Source organism: Mangifera indica, chromosome 8 (assembly GCF_011075055.1).
Source record: "Mangifera indica cultivar Alphonso chromosome 8, CATAS_Mindica_2.1, whole genome shotgun sequence".
Classification (NCBI taxonomy): Eukaryota; Viridiplantae; Streptophyta; class Magnoliopsida; order Sapindales; family Anacardiaceae; genus Mangifera; species Mangifera indica.
The window spans coordinates 2,231,469-2,251,663 of NC_058144.1; the positions used below are offsets into that span (position 1 = coordinate 2,231,469).

At 32.5% G+C, this 20,195-nt stretch overlaps 3 protein-coding genes across 3 annotated transcripts; 2 read left to right on the plus strand and 1 right to left on the minus strand.

Moving 5' to 3' along the window:
* Positions 1-190: 190 nt before the first annotated feature.
* LOC123224355 (rho GTPase-activating protein 3-like) lies at positions 191-4,124 on the plus strand. The gene is made up of 5 exons (XM_044647993.1): positions 191-1,005; positions 2,304-2,424; positions 2,542-2,661; positions 3,047-3,277; positions 3,434-4,124. Exons 1-5 carry the CDS (start codon positions 470-472, stop codon positions 3,977-3,979), a joined length of 1,554 nt encoding a protein of 517 aa, XP_044503928.1. The 5' UTR covers positions 191-469; the 3' UTR covers positions 3,980-4,124.
* A 1,853-nt stretch (positions 4,125-5,977) lies between these two features.
* LOC123222807 (transcription factor MYC2-like) lies at positions 5,978-8,095 on the plus strand. Its single transcript, XM_044645772.1, has 2 exons — positions 5,978-6,258; positions 6,373-8,095. The coding sequence occupies exon 2, from the start codon at positions 6,443-6,445 to the stop codon at positions 7,907-7,909; it is 1,467 nt and encodes a 488-aa protein (XP_044501707.1). The 5' UTR covers positions 5,978-6,258; positions 6,373-6,442; the 3' UTR covers positions 7,910-8,095.
* A 4,885-nt stretch (positions 8,096-12,980) lies between these two features.
* LOC123222349 (GRF1-interacting factor 3-like) lies at positions 12,981-17,184 on the minus strand. The gene is made up of 5 exons (XM_044645051.1): positions 17,045-17,184; positions 16,848-16,946; positions 14,654-14,730; positions 13,730-13,814; positions 12,981-13,649 (listed from the first exon to the last, which is right to left on the minus strand). Exons 2-5 carry the CDS (start codon positions 16,923-16,925, stop codon positions 13,257-13,259), a joined length of 633 nt encoding a protein of 210 aa, XP_044500986.1. The 5' UTR covers positions 16,926-16,946; positions 17,045-17,184; the 3' UTR covers positions 12,981-13,256.
* Positions 17,185-20,195: the final 3,011 nt, after the last annotated feature.

Below are 20,195 nucleotides of genomic sequence, written 5' to 3' on the forward strand. Positions count from 1 at the left end.
CAAATACTTCACTCACCCAAAAGAAAAACATAAAAATCAAGTGTGGGGTTGTTTAAGCGGTAAAAGTATAATATCCAACCTACCAAAGGATGAGCTCGAAATTTATTGGTTTCGTTGTAAGCCCGGTTTCTTAGACCCGAAACAGCTGAGTCAATTAGTGGCATAAAATTAATAAACAAAAAGAAAAAGAAAACAACAATGACAAAAAGCAAACCGCGTCACTTCTCTCCTCTTAAGCATATCTGCTGACTATCTATCGCTTCAACGAAAATCATTCGTCTTCTCTCATCCAAGTTAGATTTCTCAACTTCTTCTAACACCCGCCACCTCTTCTTTTTTCTTTTTTTCCCTCTTTTTCTGTATCATTACTGGTCATTTCTTTCTCTTCTATTAGTAATTCTTGTCTTTCAATCTCGCATTTATTTAATTTTGTTCATATTCCTGCTTACCTTTTTCTTCATTGCCATTAATGAATTTAAGTCATCAAAAATTAACTAAAAGTGTTTCAATGACGCGACTCTTTCGATCTAAATCTTGCGAACTTGTCGGACTCACTGAGTTCAATTCCGCTCCTCCTACTCCATTCTTTAACCACGGTAACAAAAATAGCAACGATGATGCCGAAGAAGAAGAAGAAGAGGATGATGAGGACTTCGAATGGGAGAACGAGAATGGTGGTTATAGTATTTCGAGAAACCCGATTTCGATCCCGTTTATTAGTCCAAGTTCGAGATTCGGAGGAGGGAGAAGTGAGGGGCAACGTCGTAAATCTGCGCCGAGTCATCAGAACAGTAACCAATTCCAGATTCTGGATATTTTCTTGGCGGCTTTGAGGAAGTCGTTGGTTACATGCAGTGTTGAGAGAGAAGATGTATCTTCTATGGATATTGGTTGGCCAACTGAAGTTAAACACGTGTCACACGTGACTTTCGATAGGTTTAATGGCTTTCTTGGTTTGCCTACTGAGCTTGAGCCTGAGGTCCTAAGTAGAGCTCCTAGTGCCAGGTTTGTTGGTGGTTGAATTTCATTAAGATAATTAAAATGTATGCCTCAAATGCATTTTATGAGATGTTACTTGGGAATTTGATATGATCTAAACATCATCTAATTGCATTGCTTCTTTGAAATTTATCATGAATTTTATGAAATCTAGATAATTTAATTTCATATGACCAAACTCTCATTAATACATAATAAATGCATTAATTCTCTGAGGCTGATCTTCAATTGTTCATTTTGATGATCAGAGATTTTCTTTTGTTGCATCATTTCTACTTAAGTAGTGAATCAGCCTTGGTGGGGGCCTTCAGATTATGATCTCAATAATTCAGGAATGCATTAATTTCGAATGTTATCTTAAATCATCCATTATGATGATAGAGTAATTTTCTTTAATTGCAAAATCAAGCTTAGGCTGTGTATAAGCCTAAATGGAACGGGTTATTTGTGTTGAGCTTGAGATTATCACCTTATTAAATTTTGTTATTGTTATTTTTAGTGGTTTATTTGTACATTCCTTATGTATCCTCAACTATCCCAACAAGAAAGAGCTTTACAGCTGCGTTGGTGGGCTTAAACTGTTGAAATTGTTGGACATCATGATGGTGGTTTAATGACTTTGGTCTACTATGTACTTGTGGTCTGCTTTCAACTAACTAGAATAATATACCCTGCTCAACTGTATCTCTTGTGGTTGGTTGGCTCTTATTGAAAGACTTGACGAAAGCATTACTGTTGATATGCTTCTCTGAGATGTGGATTCTGAAGAACATTGTTGTTGTGTTCAAGTGCTCTACTAGTCTTGCTCCCTTGACCTATCTTAAACTTTGTTTCTTTCGCCTTAAATTAAACTATTCTTGGTCAGATTGCCAGAGGACAGTAATACAGAAGAAGCTTCTATTGATATACACTAGACTTTTTTTTTTCCCCAAAAAATTGCATAAAGATATATATTGGTCAGTTGTAAATGAGAGGAAAACATTGTCACAAAATTCTCGGTTACATGGTAGAGATTGTATAGCATACATATTATCTTAAATCGTGTGTTTGTATATATACATACACATATGTATATGTTTATGGAGAAGTTCAGTGTGCTTATTGTTGAATTCATCTGATTTTTTAACGTGTATCTAGGCAGATTTTTTCATGTTATGAACTTATGTGCTTATGAAATACACTACAAGCCACTCTCGTTCGTTGTTTTTAATTCTTGGCTAATAGAAACTATTGTCTTGCATCAAACTTGGTTGTCTTCTATTGTTTGACTTACAAGATTGGAACATTTTTTTTCTGGGGTTCAGTGTAAGCGTCTTTGGAGTTTCTGCCAAGTCCATGCAGTGTTCTTATGATGACAGAGGGAACAGTGTGCCTACAATTCTTCTCATGATGCAGAAACGTTTATATTCAGGGGGAGGCCTTAAAGTATGTTTATTCTTTCTCTTTGAATTAACAGCAAAACTGGCATCGGTGCTACTTTTTTTTTTTCCCTTATTGAAAGTTTAACGGTTTTGATTAATGTTTGCATGTGTTTCAATGAAGGCAGAAGGAATATTCCGGATAAATGCTGAGAATAGCCAAGAAGAATATGTGCGAAACCAGCTTAACAAAGGTGTAGTGCCTCACGGAATTGATGTCCACTGCTTGGCAGGTTTGATAAAGGTATGCTTATAGGATCATATAGTATGTATTTTGCATACACTTGTTATGTATGCATAATGTAAAACGGCAATTAGTTTTCATTTGTTTCATAAAACTTTCTCAATACTTTTGTAATTTGCTTATGGAATTTTATCGATTGGTCAAGACATGCTTTACATGAAGTCAATAAGTATTGGTATTCTGAAAAGATAGCCAGAAATTTTGCATTGCCGATGTATAAAAACTTTAACTGTTTCAATTAGAAAACCGTGGACTTTCATTGTTAGGTTGTCTGGTATGATGGTTAATGGAGTTTAATTCCATGTTTTATTGCTATATTCCCTTTATATATTAGTTCTGTATATTCCTTTTTAGTTGATTGGTGTGTTTCTCTGATGCTCTGTAGGCATGGCTTAGAGAACTTCCAACAGGAGTACTTGATTCTCTCACACCTGAACAGGTGATGCACTGCAACACAGAAAATGACTGCACTCAACTTGTGAAGTTACTTCCTCCAACAGAAGCTGCTCTGCTTGATTGGGCAATCAATCTGATGGCAGATGTTGTGCAGCATGAACAGTACAACAAGATGAATGCACGAAACATTGCTATGGTTTTTGCACCAAACATGACTCAGGTTTCTTAAAATGTGTTTCTTCATCTTTTCATTTCACCATTCTGGCATGGGATAATACGTCTTAGTGGATTGCTATACTTCAATTTGGCTCTTTATCTTTATTTAAAAACAGTCCATGCTTATGGTCTGGTAATAGGTTCTCTGATTTTGATTCAGATGGCAGATCCATTGACTGCATTGATTCATGCTGTGCAAGTAATGAACTTCCTCAAGACACTCATCTTAAAGACCATTCAAGAGAGGGAGGAATCAGCTGCCAAGTCTAGGTTGCTCTCATCATGTTCTCATTCACCCAATAGCAAGAATGATTCACGTTCATCAAGCATAACCAAGTTGACTTCCTTCAATCTAAACAAGTCTTCTGCCCCTGAAGGGCTTGCCATTGGCAAGTTCTTGAAGGCTACCACTTTGGGTAGACTGGAATCTGACACTCAGAACTTTTGGAGATTTGGGAAGAAGACTGACGGAGCAGAAGAATTTGAGTCTGTATCAGGTAGCAGCATGCCTGCAATGTGTGAGATACGGACATTAACAAATGGATATGAGAATGGAGACTGGCTAAGTTTAAGAAAAGGAGTGAGAAGGCTATGCAGGCATCCTGTATTTCAGTTGGGGAAGCCAACTAAAAAGACTAGAAATCTTAGGATTGTAAATACTACAGAAGGGGGTGAGAAGCATGGAAATGATATGCTATACACTTAACGTGTCCTTGCTGCACCATTTTATATGTTTTTTGAGCCCTTGTTTTTGTAGCCGTTGTGATTGTATTAGTCTAGATGTTAGTATTCGGCTAATTTTCTAGTGAAAAAAAAAATAATAAAAAAATTGGAAGCTGCTGTTTTTTTAATCACCCTAACTGATGCTCTACCTAAATAGACAATAAAGTTTGGGGGCTTAAGTCTCTTCTTGTAAAATCAAGTCTACTTTTCCTCTTTCAGCGGCTAATCCAAGTGTCTTTGTTTATTTCTTTTCTTGGTATTTTCCGTAGGAATAAAGCCATAAAGGAAAGGAGAAATTTTGTTAAGGCAGAGTGAAGAATATTTGAGGTTGACAAGGCATTAGGTTTCGTATGGTCAGAATCTTTCCATTTTCAGGATTGTTTCATCACAGGATGAGGTGTCTTGTTTCACGTTTGCAATGTTGTCTAAGAAGGTGAACAACTTACTGCAGGCAAGAGCTGGACCAGCAAAATTATAGCCATACAAGAAACAAGCCCTTTTAATTGGGTTTGGCTCGGATTTCCCTGCAGATCTGAACCCCCGTTTACTAATTAGAAAAAAAAAAAAAAAACAAACACAAACAAATAGGAAAAGATAAGAAAGCAATTTGAATTGTTATATCATTATGACCAACAATTTTAATTTCACCAAGATGGTCGGTTTGAAAATCTGAAACGAAACGAAGTGGAAAATGTCTTTTCGCTTACTTACCTAGGGATTAAAACGTAATTTGGTCCTTGACTAATATTAATATTAAAAGGTTTTAATCAATTAAGATCAACTTGATATTTATGATGCTTATTGATTTAACCGTTTTTAGTGTTGGCTATATAAAAATCATAACAATAATTCAATTAAAACATGCCCATCATCAAATAATATTATGGCAACAATGGTCCTTTGCTTTGGAATTAACGGCAAAACACGTCACTGTAAAATGTTGTATTTCAAAAGAGATTTGATTATTTAACATAATTAATTAAGCAAGTGGGAAGAAAATAGAGACGCTCTACCCAATTAAATTTAGTAAAAGATTTGAATATTTTGTCGTCGCTAACATTTACTTTTAATTTTATGTTTATTATATATTAATAATTAAACACGACAACAATGATAAATGGTCTATCATTAATATATACAACACGTGCCATATCACATATTTTTTATGTCTTCCATACTAATAATGTGTTGAGAATATATTTATTTAATAAAGGACCCTAAAATTTTAAAATAAAGCTGGTTATGGTAAAGGTAAAGGATTGAGCTGGGGACACGTCACATGATATATACCAGGTTCTTACCTGATGATATATGACAAGCTGTATATATAGTAGTAATTAATGTATGTTACCATATATCTTCATTTCTTTATATGTCATCATATATCATGTGCTATTTTATTACTTACTAGTATACAATTAAATATGTAATTATAAAATCTTACTTAAAATAAAAAATAAATGAAAGAAAGAAAGAAAGAAAAACAAATAAGCCAAGGCAAGAAGAAGAAGTTAAGAAAGAAAGAAAAAGAGTAATGGAGAGTTCAAAACAAGGGAAAAGAGAAGAACAACAAATTGTCAAAGCTGTCTTCATGTCGTTGGGTATCAAAGACAATATATATATATATAATTTCGTTTTGGGAGATTTTGGCTTATGGATATCTACATTCATTACTAGTGTATACATAAAATTATACACTAGTAATGAATGTAGATATCTGCTATGAATTATGGTAATTGAAATCTACAAACCTCAAAAGGAAAAGCTAGCCAAAGATGGCACCGAAAATAGGAAATCTGCAAACCATACCCACATCAGGCAAGCTTAACAGAAGCTTGCTCCAAGAGAAGCAAGCACTTAAGTTTATAGAGAAGGCCGAACAGTACCAACCAAATATGCACATTATTATATAAATACGCTGAGACCTTGTCAATTAAGAAAATAAATAAATTGTGAGCTCACGGTGGCAGCTGTGAGTGGTGAGTGCTGCAGCCTTTAGCCATATATCGCTTTCGTTTCACGTGCTAGTGGTGCCCAATACTGATGCAGAAAATATGCTAATTTCGAACCTTTGGTCTCAAGAATGCCAAACTGCATTTCTCACACATCAAATCATAATATCATATTTAACCAACTGCCCATCTGCTTTGTTTAGACAACTTCTCCCTTCTCAACTTTCTTCGTCTTCTTGCTTCCAATCCAACACAAATTCTAAGCTCCATCTTACTTTAATCTATTTTTGGCAACTCACGGCTCATGTTGGTACTTGGTCACTCTCAGTCTCACATAAATACAATTGGTTTTGCTTTATGTTTTAGCGAGCTTTCCCTTCTTTTGTGTACAAACTCACTCTCACTCTCTTCTGTTCTTTTTCAGATTCCTCGTTTTTCTTCTCCTCTTAACAACCACTCCTTCTTTACCTATTATTCTCTCATCACAATAAGCTATGGACAATCTGATAATCTCTCCATCTTCATCTTCTTCTCTAGTGTCTTTAACCCCTGAAACCCCGCCTCCAACTCTCCAACAAAGGCTTCAGTTCTTAGTCCAGAGCCAACCAGATTGGTGGGCTTACGCCATCTTTTGGCAGACATCAAAAGATGATAATGGTAACCTTTTGTTGTCTTGGGGAGATGGCCATTTTCAACCCACCAAAGATACATCCCCCGAACTAAGCAGCGTTAACAACCAATCTATGTCGTCTTCGTTAAATTTGGAGAGAAGAAGGGTCGTCGAGGGAATCCAACAAGGATTCATTGAAGATCAAACCCATGGCATCCATATGTACATGATGAACGGCAGTGATTTTACAGATATTGAATGGTTCTACATGATGTCTCTGACTCGATCTTTCCATGCTGGAGACTGTATTCCTGGAAGAGCTCTTAGTACAGGTTCTTTGGTGTGGTTAACTGGGGGCCAAGAATTGCAATTTTACAACTGTGAAAGAGCCAAAGAAGCACATATGCAAGGCATTGAGACTTTTGTATGCATACCAACTTCATGTGGGGTTCTTGAAATGGGCTCCTCTGATATCATCAGAGAGAACTGGGTTCTCGTCCAGCAAGTGAAGTCCCTTTTCCAGTCGGATCTCGCTGGCTTAGTAACCAAACAGTTAAATCCGACACCCGGAACAATTCAATTCTTTGAAAAAAAAATCTCTTTTGCTGATATTGGAATAATTGCCAGAGAAAATGAGGCAGATTTGACCCCAGAGGAGAAGAACAGCAAACAAGCAGAAAAAGGTCATACAGTTAAAGTAGGACAATCATCTTATGTGGATTCGGAGCATTCGGATTCTGATTGTCCATTACTTCCAGCCAGCAATATTATAGAGAAAAAAACACCCAAGAAAAGAGGAAGAAAACCGGGTCTTGGAAGAGAAACACCGTTGAACCACGCTGAAGCAGAGAGACAGCGGCGCGAGAAGTTGAACCACTGGTTCTACGCACTGAGAGCTGCGGTTCCAAATGTGTCAAGAATGGACAAAGCATCGCTACTGTCTGATGCAATATCTTATATAAATGAACTCAAGAGCAAGATTGATGAACTTGAGTCACATCTGCAAAGAGAGTCAAAGAAAGTGAAGGTGGAAACTTCTGATAACATGGATAATCAGAGCACCACCACATCTGTGGATCAAATTAGGCCTAGTTCTGGTGATGGATTTAATCTTGAAGTTGAAGTCAAAATTGTGGGCAACGAAGCCATGATAAGAGTCCAATCTGAGAATATTAATCATCCATCTGCTACATTAATGGGAGCTCTTCGTGAACTGGAGTTTCAACTTCACCATGCCAGCATGACTTGTGTCAATAACCTTATGCTTCAAGATGTCGTGGTTAAGGTCCCTGAAGGACTGAAAACTGAAGAAAGTATCAGATCGGCAATTTTCAGAAGACTAGACCAGTAGAAAGATTTTATTATAATAATTTGTGCCTAAAATTAAAAAGAAGAAGAATTATGTTCTTCAATCTCATTAAGGTCAGTTTTCTGTTTCCATGTACGTAGTGTTAGTACTACTTTGTTGCTTTTCTCTAAGTTCATGTACATGAACAAATAAACGCACGTGCTGATATTCACGCACATTTATATTTAATGAAAGGCAGGTTTTGCCTGTGGGTGTGGTGTGGGGCTCTAGTCTTAATTTTTCAAGGCCAAAAATATCTAGATATGTGGACGCTGTAAATTGGAAAAAGGGGACCACTGCCCCTATTTTATTGGGAAACCAATTAGAACGTGCCAGGTCACAGTGAAGATGGCTTCATCAAAAGAAGATATGTTAGGGATCAGTGCTTCAGGTGATACACATGATAAAACATATACCTGTCCACCTTGTTTGTAAACGTCGTCGTAGCAATACCCTTTATAATTTTTTTCATCTAAAATAAATTCAGGTTAGGCAATTAATGTTCAGAGGGTCAATCTGGTATTGTTTTTCATTTTAATTTCAAAATGCACATGAAATGAATCCAGTCATTCCGAAGTGGACAGATGAATTCAGTCAGCTACAGTCTACAGCTAGCCACGATTGGAAATTTGAGATCTTACATATGAAGTTTATAACACGTGACAGGAACAGCACATGTGATTAAGACTAATCTAATCTATCATATTATGAGAAAACCCACAACTACAAGTAATGTTTTTAAGTCAGTTTTTCCCGGTTTCAGTACACAGTTAAAAAAAAAAAACACACTCTATAAGGGTTGGTTTAAATGATGAAAAGAAAGACTTTTATTACGAGAAGTCAGAGTTTGAATCATATGGTATTTTATATATAAAATATCAAAGTATGAATAATTAAGGTTAATTAATAATGTATTATAGTAAATTATTTTTAATTTATTTAATATAAAAATTATAAATCAAATTATTATATTTTAGAATTTATCTATTTGACAAAATCAAACGTGATTTTCAATCATTAAAAAAAAAAACATAAAAAATAAATATAAAAAAAGATACTAAAAATAAGAGTGATATAATTTGATATGTTTAGTTTAACTTGAAACAAATGTTATACAATTGACCTTTTCAATAGGTACAAACTTAAGAAATATCTAATTAGGAAATTACATGATTAACCCTAATAGAAGTCTTGATGCTAATTGTATAATAAGTCAAATATAAAAAATCATAGAATTCTCTATATTCTAGACCCTTCTAGATAACATTCCCGGACACACTATAGAATTTGGGACACACCCAAAATGTGCCTAGATTGTTTCTGTTGTGTGCGTGCATGTTACATTGAGACAGCTCTCTTAACAATAAATTGGGAAAATATCCTAGGGTTGCTGGCTTATTATTAATCGGAGAGACTATGAAAACATTATCTTATTCAACTTTAAAGCCCTTATGTATGCGATAATAAGAAAGATAGATAAATTTTAATTACTTATAAGAGTATTTTTGTATTGATAAAGCATCTATCAAAAGCTGTTGGCTTCATTTTAGCGGTCAATTTTAATGGACCACGTTAGAGTTATATTTAATTTGATTAGGCCGAAGGACTCATTCTATCCTCAAGTATGCTTTTCAAATTCGGATAATCTTTAATTTTGAAAATACAGTTAAGTTTATTAGTTTTAAAGATAAATTATTATTTTATCTGTAATATTAAAAATAAATTTAATTTTTTTTCTTTTTTAAATTCTAAAAATTAACAGTTTTCCTTTTATACCAAATTTTAAAAAATAATATTTTTCCCTCTAAGGTTTAGTTTTCAAGCTTTGGCGCTATCATTAACAGCCTCTCCTTCCCGAGACTTTTTCTCTCTTTGACAATCTCTCTCATCTCACTTGGACCTTTAACTGGAGATGATTTAAGTCGAGAAAATGATTTTTTATCTTCCAAAAGAAGATGAGAGTGATGTTTGTCTTCTTATGGGAATAATCGTCTTTTCAAACAAAGACGAGATCTTTATCTTTTCAGATAAAAACAAGATTTTTATCTTTTTAACTTTAATTATCATCGATTAGAGGTTCAGGTGAAAAGAAAGAGATCACCAGAGAAAAAAAAATGTCGAGAAGAAGAGGTTATCGGTGATGGTATTAAAGTTTGAAAACTAAATCTTATAAGAGAAAATTTTATTTTTTAAAATTTAACCTAGGAATAAAATAATTAGTTTTTATGGTTTAATAGAAAAAAATGAGATAAAATTTTAAAGAGTTAAAGTTTCATCAACTTTAATTGTTTATAGGTTAGTAAATAAAATTTTTAAAGTTAAAGGATTAAAATTGCTAATGCGATATATCTGGGTGATTAGAGGTGGTTTGGCCATTTAATTATATACATAAACATAGTGCATGAGGATTTATTGTAATTCTCAAAGCGTCATCCCATAGGTCATGGATGTTTATTTTTTTATTAATTTAATTTGACAATCTAACATAAACAGCCACCAATGAGCATTGATCGATTGGCCTTTCAATCCGTCACTGTTGACACGACCACTGCCATTCACATTTCCCTGTTAAACGCTTAAACGCCACACTTGTTAATTTAGGGCTGCTGGCCCCGTTTTGAAAGTTGGTTTAAGTTACTTCAAATTTAATTTAAATTTATTAAATTTAGGTCAAGGAATTAACTCATTTTTTAAATCCATTTAAACTTAAATTTAATTTAATTTAATTTAAATTTATAATTTTAATTAATAATTTTAATTTATAATTTGATTTAATTTAAATTTATTGTTATGATTAATCTAAATTTATAATTTCAATTAGTAATTTGAATTCGTAGCTTAGTTTAGTTTAAATTTATGATTAAACCTATGATTTTGAATAATATTTGAGTAAAATAATATCATTTTATCAATAAATTATAGTCTCAAATAACAAATTAGAGTCATAAATTTAAACAGTGAATTCAAATTGAATTGAGTCATCAATTTGAACTATTAATTAAAACTATGAATTTAAGTTAAACTCAAATTGAACTAAATTAAATTATTTTTTATTTAAATTAAACTATAATTGCCTTTAATTTTAGTTTAATAAATTTAAATTAAATTTATATTTAACTATTTTTTATTCAAATTAAATTTAAAATAATAAATATTTAAATTTAATTCAATTTATATTTAACCCTACTTATTAAGATGATATTTTACATAGCAGAGTAGAGAGCAACTTTGGTAACATCACTACATTAATTAATTACTACTTAAAATGAACTCAAACCCAGACCCAATCCACAACTTTATTTTATTATATAATATATTTAATGTAAAAATAAAACATCTATTTTTTAGGCATAAAAACAACATTATTTTACTGCCTAACTCAAGGGTGGGATAAGCCCTTTAATAATTATTTTATAAATATTATATATATATAATTAATAATATATTATTATATGATTAAGTGTTAATTTATTTTTAATTTTTAATTATTTAATTATGTAATAATATATTATTATTTATATTTAAAATTTTATTATTATTTTATTGTTTTTGAGCATGTCTGTCGCATGAGCAATTAGGCTGGGTGTCTTTCACCATTTTCACATTACTGATCAAGGTAGAGAATGTGACTTCTAAAGCACAGATGCACTGAACTAAATTTACAGCACGTGCCACATTCTTTTTTACGCAGCCAAAAAATAGAGACGTGAAAGAATATATTACAACGGCAACGTCATCAGCATTTTCCAGAGATCAGCAGCAGTTCTTGACATTTGCGGTTTAATTTTAGCCCAACGTAATCTGATGCTAGCAAATTGATGTTTCCCAGAATTTTAACGACGTTATGGAAGTTAAACGTTTGAACAATATCTTTTACATACAATACATTTGATCTATCAATAAAATTATGTGTATTTATTTAGATACATAAATATATACATATTTATATGTGTCATCATATGATTAAATGATTTTAAATTAAGAATAAAATAATAACTAATCATATAATGATACATATGAGTGTGTATACATTTATGTACCCATTTTGGGTACACAGAGTATTGCTCTTTGATCTATATATGTCTCTGAACTCCCTAGTGGATCTGGGTGTATTTGCCATTTTCTAATAGCGTTGGGTTAAAATGTTATTTCCTCCATATTTACCTGTAAAATTAAAATATACTCGAGTCAAACCCTGATCATACCATGAAATGAAAGAGATGCTAATGGCCCTCTTCTCGTATTCTAAAACTAAATATTATATGGTATAGGGTAGATTATGATTCACGAATCTCTGAAATAAACTGAATAATCGAGTCTATCAAATCAGTTTATATCAAACCCAGCCCAAAAATAAACAGTGATATAATTTTAAGAGCAATATTATGTTCATACATAATTTACATATGATTTTGTCTTATTTTAGTTTTAATTTAAAATTATCTAATTATATGATTATATATAATTTATATATCTAAATTGTGTATAAAAAATATATATGTATAATTTTATCGCAATATTAATCCCAATCTAGTCCAGGATTTTACAATATAACTTCAATTAAAACCAAAAAAGGAATAGAAAAGTCAAGCTATTGATGGTGTTTTCACGGACAAGGTAGAGGACGGACCTAATTTCCTTCTTGTCAAAAAAGCTTCACGCTGTAAAAAGTTGAACGGAACGGAGCGAGCTTAGACTAACTAATAGAATAGTTTATTAATAGTGTTGTTGAAGATGTTGCCCGTGGTCAATACGGTAGAACTTGCAATGGTTAAACCTCTTTCATGGTTTCAGTTTGCATTGATGATAAGTTTGTTTTGATTTTTCAGCTTCACGTACACATTTTGATGCTTGTTATCATTATAAAATTTAAAGAGCTGTCATGAATTTGCAGCGAAACAATTTAACTTAAATAACATGGCTGGCTAACTCTCGAGGTTAACCACGGAGAGCACATGCTTCAGCCCACTATCCTGAACTGCTTCATGTCTTCTATGTTTGTGACTCCCAGCTTTTATGGGCGCTGGATTAAAATAAATTACAACCCGCAAAAGTAGTCAACTGCCAAACTCAGTTCTAAAACACGATGCATGCATTTCAAGTTATTACAAAATGATAAACATGGAGGGAGAGGCCACATGCTTCAGCCTTCTCTTTTCACAACTAAGACCGCCATTGTCTCAACTTTGTAACTCAATTCACTGGCATGCCAAGACTTTCTTACAACACAACTGACCTTACCTAATCTGTTAAAAACTCGAGTAAATGAAAACTTCAATTCTAAGCTCCAACTACTAAACATCTCTGGACCTACTATCAACAACCACAGTCAGCCACTCATGGGACCTTGTCACTTTGCCTCATCTGCGTCACCGGCACCATGTCCACCAGCTGAGCTTCCCTGACCATCAGCACCTGTTGTCCCAGCATCAGAAGCATCTTGCTTGTTTCCACTACGGACATCATTTGGGCCTGCTGCTGAAGGAACCCCTCCACTGCCACCACCTCCAAGAGTACTCTCAGCATGCATGGGATGCATGCCATTGTTAGAAGCACCAAGCCGCATTCCCATTTGCCCTTGCATAGCTTGATGTAACTGTTGCTGTGGATCCTGAATTTGGTGAGGGTTACTGAATTGTAATGGCATCTTTGGAGGAAAAATTCCTTGTTGTTGAGCCATTGCTGCTGCCTGAGGATGTTGCATGTAAAATCCCCCTGCTTGCATTGCAGGATGTGGGGCCATCTGCAAGTGGTATGTGCATAAATGAGTTAAAAGGGTAAAGAAGGTGAATTAGTAAAAGACTAGTTGAGTTCACTGATCACCTGGGGAGGCATTGCTGGTGCTTGAGGTTGTGCATCAGCAATTGCAGCTAAATACATCAAATTCTTTTGAAGCTGAGCTTGGTACCTAGATCAAAAAGATTTTTATTACATGAAATTAATATCAAATACAATTACAAACAGTTGCACACATATACTCTCGCTGTACAAACATATAGAGGATAGATAAAAATGTGTTTAACAACAGTTCCCAGATTCAAACTCTTGGACAGACACCAAGAGATTTATGAGTCATCAGTAAACAAAAGTTAAAAGAAAACCTTTTATGTTCTCAACAAATAAAAAACACAAGAAGGATAACTGAAGACTTCAAGCAATCAAATTCCAATAAACATTATAATGCCTTCTTCAAGTTTTGTGGGGCGGTTGGGTGGTGGGGGTGGCCGTGTGTTTGTGCGCAATGCTAACTACTATCATTTTAATCATATCAACAACTCAAGAAGTGTATGACTTAAGTACCTAATATTGATCATATCCATCAATTACAACAGATCTCCATCATTTACAATGTAGACATCCAACAAAAATTAGAAATGAGAACATTAGGTGATGAAAACTATGTTTCTGGAGTTAACATATGCACAAACAATAATACAATTTAGTCAAGTTTTCATAAACAAATAATCAAAATAGATCAATATTAATGAGCAATTAACAATGTATGCTATCTTATCCTAAAACAAATACATGTACCTATTCGGGGTTTTACAAATATAAATTTGCAGTTGAACTTATAACATAACACTCATATTACTTAGAACCTAGCAATCCAGCTTTATGAAAATCCAACCGCACAGAGAAATGGAGGGAGGGGACAAATATTGAGTTAATAAATCACTCACCATATATATATATATATATATATATATATAAAATTTGCAATTGAACTTATAACATAACACTCACTGAGCACACTCTGCAAGTTTTCCAAGATTTTGATTGTCCAAAATTGCCAAAATCAACTTCTTGTTCTCATCAAGGTACTGCAGTAAAAATTAATAAAGATGAATCAAACATCTAATTCCGCATATCAAGATATAATAAATCATCAAGTTCAGAACATAATAAACTTCAACTAAACAGGATATACAAATATAAGTCTGACAGTATAAACGAAGAAAAAGATCTTCATTATAATATATGATTGGACTTGAATGCTTCTTTGAAAAAGCCATCCAGAAGATCTAGAAAATTTGGAAGGAAAACTGGGTGTACACTTCCTGCCAAAAGTGGATAGCAATTTATCCCACTTTCATGAATAAAAAAATTCCTTAAACAGCTTATCTTATAAAGACTATTTCAGGTTTTCCTCTGCTATATCTGTCCAAAGAAGACTTGACCTTCAAAAAAATGACATTCACACCATGGATTAATTCAAAAAAGACCGTGAGCTTAGCAGTGAATTTGCAACAAGTGCAACCGCGTATATCTCGCATATTGCCTTGGATGGATGCACAGAATTGCAAACAATCCCATTAAAGCATTTTTAAATTTCTTCAGTCGATAAAAATAGATAAGTATTACCCATAAAACATTCAAAACAAACTCCAAAACCTTCTAACATATGTTAACATTAAAAGCATGTTGGTCTCATGGTTTAGAAGGCATATCTTAATATGCAAACTAGTTTTCTTTATGGTTACTCATAAATCCTTTGAAAGACACTCCAACACCTAAATATTTGTCAACTTTTAATGCATATTGATGGGATTTCATGAGTTGAGCTATTCAAGTACACATGTTCCCAGAGCAGAGTCTACAACCCTCATATTTCCATTGCAGCTAAATTCAGCTCTTGCAAATCACATAAGGCTCACACGCCCCACCTCACACACCAGCATCAAATACCTTATATGACAGTAAATACTCATAAACACTTGCTGTACAGCGTCCAATCCACTGTTTCTAATTGGATACCACCTGGATATCTCCACCAATGAAGTCCGGCCATTTAAAAAGTATTCAGTTGGAAATGATAGAGATGGGCATAAACAAACAAACAAACAAACAAGGGTATAGAAAAAAACTAACAAAACTGAGTCATGGAACGTGAGTGGAATCATTGGAAAATATAACACACACACACACACACATCTCATTACTGTAACACAAAAACTCTACCCCCTGCTGAGAAAGATTCTACATCAAGCCACACCGATAACAATATAGTTATAATTAATAATTTTCGAACCAAATCACATCAGGGATAGTATCATGTATCATTTGTTACACTTCCATAATGAAGGCATGCATAACCACAACAAAAGGGACAAGTATTTTTGTTCCACTCAACAATGACAAAAACAATAATGATGGTATTTTACAACATTACACGATCAGCCACAACCACAACATTGATTACATTTCCTTATAGCACGATATTTTGCTACGTGTTGTCATCTAGCCAAATCAGAAATTGACATCAGGAATCTGAAAATCCAACTTCGATCTTCCATACAAACATTATCATAGTCAAAGAAAGTCTATCATAATACGCTGTAAGCACAAAGGCACTTGTCTCGGGTATGAGAAAAAAAACACCTGCCATAATTAAATGACCGAACCTGCTATTTTCCTTTAAAATTTCATAATAATAATTCAGCATAGTGACAACCAATTAAATCAATTGACTAAGAAAGCTCAGAAAAAAAAAAAAAAAACCTCTAAACACCTGCCATAATTACATTACCAAACCTGATATTTTTCTTTAAAATTCTCTAACGATTATTTAGCATTGTGACAACCAATTAAATCAACTGACAAAGTAAGCCCAGAAAAAAAAGAAAACTCTAAACACCTGCCATAATTTAATTACAAACCCGCTATTTTCCTTTCGAATTCTATAACGATTATTTAGCATTGTGACAACCAATTAAATCTATTGACAAAGTAAACTCAGGAAAAAAAAAAAAAAAACCTCTAAACAGGCAAGTTTCCTCAATGGTAGATCTATCTACTACAAGACCACCATCTTAAACAGATTATCGAGGACTCTAACTGGCTATTATAACATACGAAAACGGCATCGCAAATATCCCTTACGTTTTCTCTGTATAAATACACGTAAGAAGTTAATGCAGAGAAAAAACAAATTATATACCTTTTGAATCTGCTCGGTGGTAATGTTTGTGGGTGGAAATGAAGGCATCACAGGAATCATTTGCGGTGGCTGCTGCATCTTGTAACAAAGACCCTAACCCTAAGTAAACAAAAAATTCCCCAAATCAATAAACCCTAAAAGGAAAAGATTAAATAAAGAAAGAGAGAACAAATGATAAGTTTGAGAGACAAATATACCTGTGTCTGTGTGAGTAGGAGAAAAAGGAGATGTCGACGAGGTTTCTGGAATTTAAGACAGTTTTAGCTGAACCATCTAATCCAAACTATTAAAAAAGCTCTTACCAAACAAAATAATTCTAGATTTGGTACGTCCACTTCAGACAAAACACTACATATTATTATATAATTAAAAATTAAAAATAAAATAATATTTAATTATATGATAATATATCATTATTTATATATAAAATTATGCATAAAAATTATACATATATTATTATTATTTCAGCCAAGTGACTTATTTCCACTCAAAGTATGGTGAAATTTTAAACTTATACTCGTTATCTTTTTTATAATTTAAGATAAAATCGTCATTTTAATAATATTATTTAAAAAATATAATTTCTTTATCTCTCCTTTACGGTTTAAAAAACTAACAATTTCACTTTTACTTAAATTTTTTTAGTTTTAAAGACTCATGTTTCCCCTTTTTTAGGTTTCAATCTTTTTCCCATTTCAATCACCTTCAAAACTTTTAAAAACTTTATTTCACCATCTTCTTGAATTTTAGTTTTAAGCTCCTATTTATGGCATTTTCCTTTGCTTAAGCCAAACCAACATCGATTTTACCTTACTAGAGTTTTCCTCTGGCGATGGAAATCATGGATTTGTCAAAAAATAAAAAACCATGGGTTTGTGGCAACTATAGGAATCGTTGATGAAGAGAGGGGTCATCGTCAACACGTTACTTCCATGTTCCCAAGATGTTGTTTCCATTGCTGATGACTTTTCTGTTGGCTTAGCTCCCAAAGAAGAAACCCATCGTTGTTGTTTCCATTCCACAAACCCATAAACCATTCTCGTCATTTCACATTGTTGGAGGAAAACTTGGGCAAAACAAGGTTGACGTTGACTTAACTCAGGCAAAGGAGGAGGCTAGTGTCGACAGAGAGGATGCCAAAAATAAAAGCCTAAAACTAAATTATATTTTTTTAATAATATTATTAAAATAATAATTTTATCCATAAAATTAATTGAAAATTTTAATAGGAAATAACTTATAAATAAAATTTTGAGTTTTTAAAAATTAACAGGTATGAATTTGAAATTTTACTATACTTTGGGAGTGAAAAAGTTTCTTGGCCTATCGTTTTTAATTTTACATGCTCGAGCTATTAGCCATGCTTACCTTGTGTCGGCCTTAGCCATAGGCTTGGGCTTTGAGGCGGTTGAAGTTGGACACTGAAACTATGACGTATGCTACCCCTGATTGGTGCCTAATCTGAGACGAAATTATTCAACTTCGACATGATTTTACTATTTAGAGGATAATACCTCCACCCCATCAGAATATGTGTTCGGTAATGGCCGAATGATTACTTCCCACCCAACGTTTACTTGACTTTTGAAGAGTCTAAGTCTTCGTTGGTCAACTATTTGTGTTGGTGAATCCTGCATTGTTTCAATGTATATTACTGTTTTGTCTTTCAAAAATATGAATTTAATTAATTAATTTATAATCAAATAATATTTAATTTATAGATTTATCTTTCAATTATATTAATTTACCTATTTGTCCTTTGATAATTATAATTATATATATATATATATATATATATATATATATATATATATATATATATTTTTTTGTTTTTCATATCATATTCACTTCTTTACTTCACTGCCAACGGGCAATCATCCTCTTTCCCCTCTCATGCCATCGGTCATCATCTTTTTTCTCTTGTAATTTTTACTATTAAGTATTAATCATTTTTTTCTTTTAATTATTTTCATCACCAAAACTATTAACTATCATTTTCATCTTGTTATCTCTAATTATTTACAAATTTATAAAATGATTAAACTATTATATTTAAAATATCATAGCGATGCCTTCAAATAATATTTTAATTTGTTTTATAGTTAAATAATTAATTTACCTCTATAGTTTTAGCTTTTTAAATGAGATTCCATTTTGAATCAAAAGATGGAAAAAAAAAAATGCTTTTAGGGCCAATCTGGGTGGAAAAAGATAATTTACTTTCAATCAAATTATGTCTACTTATTTTGAATTTATAAATATATACATATTTATATATATTATCATATGATTGATTGATTTTAAATTAAAGATAAAATAATATTTAATTATATGATAATATATATAAATATATATATATTTATATATTTAAAATAGATATCTATAATATTTCTTTTTTTTTTTTTCCAAGTTAAAGCACAAACATGTCACTCACACTCTAAGTACTCCTTTGTGTTATATGCAATCTCATATTGGAACGTGGCATTTAATTATTTTTATTCATTTAATTTTATAATATTTGAATATATAATATTTTTCCAAATTTAAGTACGGTATAAATTACGCTACAAGGTTTTAATAAAGTAAGTTTTAGTAGATGTTTATATTTTATCTTACCGTAACACTTGTTTGTCTGATTTATTGTTTAATGCTTAATATTAAGATAACAAAAATAATAATATCTGATGGTGGTAAGCTATTCTCAACACCTATGTTTTTTTTTTTTTTTGAGAAATTTTATTTAAATTAAATTAACCACACTATATAAGATAAATTTTGAATATAATAATTAATTTTATATTTATTAAATTATATAAATTAAAAGTTTTGTCTTAATATTTTATCAAAAAATTTAAACTTATATTTTTTTATATATAAATTTTTATTTTTTACTATTTAAATTATTTTTTTTGGGGTTATTTTCAATACCATGTTGGAGATAATGAAATCCACTTGTCCTCTCAGCATTTCTCAAGTAAACGAAGTTACGCCAGCCAATGTTATAAATATATGACCTCATAAATCATTTCCTACTTTAATGATAAAACGGTGCATGTGCTTTGCTGCCGCGATTACAGGACTTAAATAGTTGACAATCACTACATCACTAAAGTATAAATAGCTTCCTGGTTAATTTTTTGTCGTTTTATGGGCGTGACCTACAACAGGTGTTGCGTAATGGAAAAGCCACGTTACAAGAATACACTTGACCGTTGGATGAGTAAAAAAATGATGATGAGTCAGACGAGTTAAGTCTCGGGAAATCAGGAACCGGGGAAGGCAACAATCCAGCCTTGTGCTATCTCGGTTGGTATCATAATCTTAACTTAATCCCTCCCAATTCGAAAA